Source organism: Oncorhynchus kisutch, unplaced genomic scaffold, assembly GCF_002021735.2.
Source record: "Oncorhynchus kisutch isolate 150728-3 unplaced genomic scaffold, Okis_V2 Okis01b-Okis20b_hom, whole genome shotgun sequence".
Taxonomy (NCBI): Eukaryota; Metazoa; Chordata; class Actinopteri; order Salmoniformes; family Salmonidae; genus Oncorhynchus; species Oncorhynchus kisutch.
In genome coordinates this window covers 6834934-6842987 of record NW_022261978.1, presented here as the reverse complement: position 1 = coordinate 6842987, position 8054 = coordinate 6834934, and the positions used below count along the sequence as shown (strand labels likewise).

Here is an 8054-nt window from a genome sequence, read left to right as displayed (position 1 = left end):
GAGAGAGAGAGTGTAACCTATACACTAGGAGAGAGAGAGAGAGCGTAACCTATACACTAGGAGAGAGAGAGAGAGAGTGTAACCTATACACTAGGAGAGAGAGAGAGAGAGTGTAACCTATACACTAGAGAGAGAGAGAGAGAAGAGAGAGTGTAACCTATACACTAGGAGAGAGAGAGAGAGAGTGTAACCTATACACTAGGAGAGAGAGAGAGAGAGTGTAACCTATACACTAGGAGAGAGAGAGAGAGAGAGTGTAACCTATACACTAGGAGAGAGAGAGAGAGAGTGTAACCTATACACTAGGAGAGAGAGAGAGAGAGAGAGACAGAGAGTGTAACCTATACACTAGGAGAGAGAGAGAGAGAGAGAGATGTAACCTATACACTAGGAGAGAGAGAGAGTAACCTATACACTAGGAGAGAGAGAGAGAGAGAGAGAGAGAGAGTGTAACCTATACACTAGGCGAGAGAGAGAGAGAGTGTAACCTATACACTAGGAGAGAGAGAGAGAGTGTAACCTATACACTAGGAGAGAGAGAGAGAGAGAGAGAGTGTAACCTATACACTAGGAGAGAGAGAGAGAGTGTAACCTATACACTAGGAGAGAGAGAGAGCGTAACCTATACACTAGGAGAGAGAGAGAGAGAGAGAGAGAGAGAGAGAGTGTAACCTATACACTAGGAGAGAGAGAGAGAGAGAGAGAGCGTAACCTATACACTAGGAGAGAGAGAGCGTAACCTATACACTAGGAGAGAGAGAGCGTAACCTATACACTAGAGAGAGAGAGAGAGAGAGAGAGAGAGAGAGAGAGAGAGAGAGAGCGTAACCTATACACTGAGAGAGAGAGAGTGTAACCTATACACTGAGAGAGAGAGTGTAACCTATACACTGAGAGAGAGTGTAACCTATACACTGAGAGAGAGAGAGAGAGAGTGTAACCTATACACTGAGAGAGAGAGTGTAACCTATACACTGAGAGAGAGAGAGTGTAACCTATACACTGAGAGAGAGAGAGTGTAACCTATACACTGAGAGAGAGAGAGTGTAACCTATACACTGAGAGAGAGAGTGTAACCTATACACTGAGAGAGAGAGAGTGTAACCTATACACTGAGAGAGAGAGTGTAACCTATACACTGAGAGAGAGAGTGTAACCTATACACTGAGAGAGAGAGTGTAACCTATACACTGAGAGAGAGAGTGTAACCTATACACTGAGAGAGAGAGTGTAACCTATACACTGAGGAGAGAGAGTGTAACCTATACACTGAGAGAGAGAGAGAGAGAGTGTAACCTATACACTGAGAGAGAGAGTGTAACCTATACACTGAGAGAGAGAGTGTAACCTATACACTGAGAGAGAGAGAGTGTAACCTATACACTGAGAGAGAGAGAGTGTAACCTATACACTGAGAGAGAGAGAGTGTAACCTATACACTGAGAGAGAGAGTGTAACCTATACACTGAGAGAGAGAGTGTAACCTATACACTGAGAGAGAGAGTGTAACCTATACACTGAGAGAGAGAGTGTAACCTATACACTGAGAGAGAGAGTGTAACCTATACACTGAGAGAGAGAGAGTGTAACCTATACACTGAGAGAAAGAGAGAGAGAGAGAGAGTGTAACCTATACACTGAGAGAGAGAGTGTAACCTATACACTGAGAGAGAGAGTGTAACCTATACACTGAGAGAGAGAGAGTGTAACCTATACACTGAGAGAGAGAGAGTGTAACCTATACACTGAGAGAGAGAGAGTGTAACCTATACACTGAGAGAGAGAGAGTGTAACCTATACACTGAGAGAGAGAGAGTGTAACCTATACACTGAGAGAGAGAGAGTGTAACCTATACACTGAGAGAGAGAGTGTAACCTATACACTGAGAGAGAGAGAGTGTAACCTATACACTGAGAGAGAGAGAGTGTAACCTATACACTGAGAGAGAGAGAGTGTAACCTATACACTGAGAGAGAGAGAGTGTAACCTATACACTGAGAGAGAGAGAGTGTAACCTATACACTGAGAGAGAGAGTATAACCTATACACTGAGAGAGAGAGTGTAACCTATACACTGAGAGAGAGAGAGTGTAACCTATACACTGAGAGAGAGAGTGTAACCTATACACTGAGAGAGAGAGAGTGTAACCTATACACTGAGAGAGAGAGTGTAACCTATACACTGAGAGAGAGAGAGTGTAACCTATACACTGAGAGAGAGAGTGTAACCTATACACTGAGAGAGAGAGAGTGTAACCTATACACTGAGAGAGAGAGTGTAACCTATACACTGAGAGAGAGAGTGTAACCTATACACTGAGAGAGAGAGTGTAACCTATACACTGAGAGAGAGAGAGTGTAACCTATACACTGAGAGAGAGAGTGTAACCTATACACTGAGAGAGAGAGAGTGTAACCTATACACTGAGAGAGAGAGTGTAACCTATACACTGAGAGAGAGAGAGTGTAACCTATACACTTGAGAGAGAGGGTGTAACCATATACACTGAGAGAGAGAGTGTAACCTATACACTGAGAAAGAGAGAGTGTAACCTATACACTGAGAAGAGAGAGAGTGTAAACCTTATACACTGAGAGAAGAGTGTAACCTATACACTGAGAGAGAGAGAGTGTAACCTATACACTGAGAGAGAGAGTGTAACCTATACACTGAGAGAGAGAGAGTGTAACCTATACACTGAGAGAGAGAGTGTAACCTATACACTGAGAGAGAGAGAGTGTAACCTATTCACTGAGAGAAAGAGTGTAACCTATACACTGAGAGAGAGAGTGTAACCTTACACTGAGAGAGAGAGAGAGAAGAGTGTAACTATACACTAGGAGAGAGAGAGTGTAACCTATACACTGAGAGAGAGAGTGTAACCTATACACTGAGAGAGAGAGTTTAACCTATACACTGAGAGAGAGAGTGTAACTATACACTGAGAGAGAGAGGTGTAACCTATACACTGAGAGAGAGAGTGTAACCTATTACACTAGGAGAGAGAGAGAGAGAGTGTAACCTATACACTAGGAGAGAGAGAGAGAGCGTAACCTATACACTGGGAGAGAGAGAGAGAGCGTAACCTATACACTAGGAGAGAGAGAGAGAGGTAACCTATACACTAGGAGAGAGAGAGAGAGAGAGAGTTGTAACCTATACACTAGGAGAGAGAGAGAGAGAGAGTGTACCTATACACTAGGAGAGAGAGAGAGAGAGTGTAACCTATACACTAGGAGAGAGAGAGAAGCATAACCTATACACTAGGAGAGAGAGAGAGAGAGAGTGTAACCTATACACTAGGAGAGAGAGAGAGAGAGAGTGTAACCTATACACTAGGAGAGAGAGAGAGTGTAACCTATACACTAGGAGAGAGAGAGGAGAGAGAGAGAGTGTAACCTATACACTAGGAGAGAGAGAGAGACAGAGTGTAACCTATACATAGGAGAGAGAGAGAGGAGAGAGAGAGAGAGAGTAACCTATACACTAGAGAGAGAGAGAGAGAGGAGAGAGAGAGTGTAACCTATACACTAGGAGAGAGAGAGAGAGAGAGAGAGAGAGAGAGAGCGTAACCTATACACTAGGAGTCAGGAAGCAGGTGCAGAAGGAGTGTTTAATAATGAGAACAAGCAGATAAACACAACAGGGAGCAGCGTACTGAACTAATAAGGTGCTAATAACGATGGGGAGTAGATGTGCATAACGATGGGGAGTAGGTGTGCATAACGATGGGGAGTAGACGTGCATAACGATGGGGAGTAGATTGTGCATAACGATGGGGAGCAGGTGTGCATAACGATGGGGAGCAGGTGTGCATAACGATGGGGGAGCAGGTGTGCATAACGATGGGGAGTAGGTGTGCATAACGATGGGAAGCAGGTGTGCATAATGATGTGGAGCAGGTGCTAATAACGTTCGGGAGCAGATGTGCATAAAGATGTGGGGTAGGTGTAATTGATGATGGGGAGTAGCTGTTATTAATGATGGGGAGCAGGTGTTATTAATGATGGGGAGTGGGTGTTATTAATGATGGGGAGCAGGTGTTATTAATGATTGGGAGCAGATGTTATTAATGATGGGGAGCAGGTGTTATTAATGATGGGGAGCAGGTGTTATTAATGATGGGGTGCAGGTGTTATTAATGATGGGGAGTGGGTGTTATTAATGATGGGGAGCGGGTGTTATTAATGATGGGGAGTGTGTGTTATTAATGATGGGGAGTAGATGTGAATAGGAGTGGTGAGCAGGAGTGTATAATGATGGGGAGCAGATGTGCATAACGATGGGGAGCAGGTATTATTAATTATAGGGAGTAGATGTGAATAGCAATGGAGAGCAGGGGTGTATAATGATGTGGAGCAGATGTGCATAACAGGTGTTATTAACAAAAATCAATATTCCCTTTATTTAGGAGAGAAACCTCTCTATGTGAGCCACATGGAGTTAGAAAACAACTATTTAGCTCTCCACTTCTCCTCCCTCTCTCCCTCCTCCTCCTTCTTTTCTCTCCTCCTCTTCCCTCCTTCTTCTGTCCCCTCCCTCCTCCTTCCTTCCCCCTCCTCCTCCTCCCTCTCTCTCCTTGTCCTCCATCTCCCTCCCCCTGTTCTCCCCCTCCTTCCCCCCCTACCCTCCTTCTTTCTCCTCTCTCCACCATCTCCTTCCTCCCCTTCCCCTCCTTCATACTTCCTTTTACTCATTCTCCTCCCTCCACCCTCCTCCTCCCTCCCTCCCTCCCTCCCTCCCTCCCTCCCTCCCTCCCTCCCTCCCTCCCTCCCTCCCTCCCTCCCTCCCTCCTTCCCTCCTCCTCCCTCTCTCTCTCTCCAGGGTGTTCACAGTGACAGCAGTGGCCCAGCTGTGTGTGTTGGGTACTATGTGGATATTTGGAGTGTTCCAGTTCCAAGAGGAGGGGACAGTGGTCATGACATATCTCTTCACTATCCTCAACTCTCTACAGGGAGCCCTGCTGTTCATCATGCACTGCCTACTGAACAAAACGGTATGGTGTGTGTGTTTGTGTGTGTGTGTGTGTGTGTGTGTGTGTGTAGTGTGTGTGTTGTGTGTTTGTGTGTGTGTGTAACACTGTGCTCTGCTGCCCTCATCAGGTGAGAGAGGAGTATTGCAAGCTGCTGTCTTGTATCTGCACACCACAGAAGAAGAGATACTCAGAGGTCAGCACTACCAACCCTTCTTCCAGCCAATCCCAGGTACACACACACAGACACACACAAACCCACACACACACACGCGCACACACACGCACACACACACACATATAAACCACTTTCATTAATTTAACCTCTGTCCTTTGACCTTTGTCTGTCCTAGGGGTCAAGGAGCGCAGAGAACACGGGGGAGTCGCAGATATGACGTCACCAAACCCCCATAATGCACCTCTTTACCCCTCCTCCCATGACAAAGGTTCCCACTAGATGTTCAAACTGTAAAGTCAAAATGGTCAATATCGTAAACATTTATGAAAACAAATATTTGTGTTTAGCGGTGTGGTTAAGATATATTGTAGAAATGGGAAGTGTTTCTGATTTAGTATCTTGGCCAGAGAGTGACACACCAGAAACACTCAGCCCGAGGATAGTACATTTCAGACCAGGTTAGCAGAAAATGTGTCCAACTAGCCCGCCGGATAGTAAAAATGGTAGTCCACTAGCCAGGTTGGCCAGTACCCAAAATCCTTCAGTTCCATCCCTGATTAGACACTTCATATCAAACTTGATGTTAATTAACCACTGTCTTATCAAGCATTAGGTTATCCAATCAGAAGTTATATGATCTTCATGTCATCCAATAGGAATGAGTATGATCTTTATGTCATCCAATTAGAAATTATATGATCTTCATGTCATCCAATAGGAATCCATATGGTCTTTATGTCATCCAATCAGAAGTTACACGATCTTCATGTCATCCAATAGGAATCTATATGATATTTATGTCATCCAATCAGAAGTTACATGATCTTCATGTCATCCAATAGGAATCTATATGATATTTATGTCATCCAATAGGAATCTATATGATATTTATGTCATCCAATTTCACAACCACAAAGAAAGGTACTATTTTCTACCACTTGGATGAAACCATAAACGTGATGAACAGAAGCTTTCTTCCTCTACATGAATGTGATAGATTTATAGTCATATTTATTACCAAGGGAACAAGGATATGGTGACTTTTCTACACGATTAAATCCAAAGGGATTTAGAAAAACATTAAGTGAAGATTTGTGTTAGTTGTGACCTAATGGACTGTTATACTGTTATACTGTAAATGTGTATTGATCTTTAACACTTTTTTAAATAACATTTAAGAATAAGTCTTTATAAATGAATATACATGTTTATAAATTATTATAAATGTTGTACATTTTTTATGAATGGAAAGCTGGTAATATTTACACATTCTTATACATTTTTACAAATATAATTGTGAATCGTTTATAAATCGTTAAAAGGTTTATTCGTGATAGTTATTATCAAATGTTACCATGGACACCTCTATGTACCTCTACTACTGTTAAAAAGCTTGGGGTCACTTAGAAATGTCCTTGTTTCTGAAAGAAAAGCACAGCCTTTATCAACAGGATTTCAGAAATCCCAGTGGTAAGATTTCCACAATCAGGAGGGAAAAAACAGGAAATCCGGATTCTCCAACTGGGATTGGTCACTCATGGCTCCACCTTAAAACATTAAACTCCACCTTATCACTGGCCAATGAAATATAGTGTAGCAATCCTGACCTGGACTTAAACTTAGGTAAGGCAACTGTTAACCTAACAAATTAGCCGCTATGCCAAGAGATCCGAACAGCTTGACGAGGTTGCTAGGTGTTGGGTTAAAGTTGTTTCAATAGTTGTATAGGTTTAGGAATAAAGGAGTAACAATGTACTGTACAGTTCTGCCATTGTAGAGGTCCTTAGGCACAGATCTAGGATCAGAATACAGTAAATTACTGTACAGTTCTGCCATTGTAGAGGTCCTTAGGCACAGATCTAGGACCAGAACACAGTAAATGTACTGTACAGTTCAGTAGAGGTTGTCCTTAGGCACAGATCTAGGATCAGAATACAGTAAATGTACTGTACAGTTCTGCCATTGTAGAGGTCCTTAGGCACAGATCTAGGACCAGAACACAGTAAATGTACTGTACAGTTCAGTAGAGGTTGTCCTTAGGCACAGATCTAGGATCAGCTTATCCAACCCAAAACCTAACTTAAAGGGCTATCCAGGATTGGTATATCCAGTTTTTTTTACTTTTAAATTATTGATTTATTGCTCTTGGTTCATGTAGAATATAACTTAAAACTGCCTTGTGACCAGGTCAACAGTCGTTCCCCATCAGAACATTGTAGAATATAATTTAAAACTGCCTTGTGACCAGGTCAACAGTCGTTCCCCATCAGAACATTGTAGAATATAATTTAAAACTGCCTTGTGACCAGGTCAACAGTCGTTCCCCATCAGAACATTGTAGAATATAATTTAAAACTGCCTTGTGACCAGGTCAACAGTCGTTCCCCATCAGAACATTGTAGAATATAATTTAAAACTGCCTTGTGACCAGGTCAACAGTCGTTCCCCATCAGAACATTGTAGAATATAATTTAAAACTGCCTTGTGACCAGGTCAACAGTCGTTCCCCATCAGAACATTGTAGAATATAATTTAAAACTGCCTTGTGACCAGGTCAACAGTCGTTCCCCATCAGTACCCCAACTATAAGCTTGTTTTCACTCCATTGTTTGTCCACAATGTAAAGGTTTAAAACATGGTTTAAAAGTATCATGTTGATCCCATGGATGGTCAGTCCTTGCATCCAGAGATCCATCTGTGATGTTGAGAGTGGTTAAATCTATCCAGGCCCATCCCTCAGCTGTTAACCACAACAAGTGATGGGATGACCTGTTAGTTGCTTTTTAAATCCCAGACTGCCCCTTTAAGGTTCCACCCTAGAACTTGGTCTCAGAGTAACCATGGAGATTCAGTAGAGTCTTAAAACAATCTAAACAACATCTTCATTCAATGTTGTATGTTT

At 42.7% G+C, this 8054-nt stretch overlaps 1 protein-coding gene across 1 annotated transcript in view; it reads left to right on the top strand.

The window, feature by feature from the left end:
- The first annotated feature begins 4816 nt into the window (after positions 1-4816).
- Positions 4817-8054, top strand: part of LOC116358989 (CD97 antigen-like) — a 3494-nt gene continuing 256 nt past the window's right edge. The window contains exons 1-3 of the mRNA XM_031811554.1: positions 4817-4998; positions 5105-5206; positions 5328-8054. The exon at positions 5328-8054 is cut by the window's right edge and continues 256 nt beyond it. Coding sequence (XP_031667414.1) covers positions 4873-4998; positions 5105-5206; positions 5328-5369 — 270 coding nt within the window. The 5' untranslated portion in view covers positions 4817-4872 and the 3' untranslated portion in view covers positions 5370-8054. The remainder of the gene's footprint in view (positions 4999-5104; positions 5207-5327) is intronic.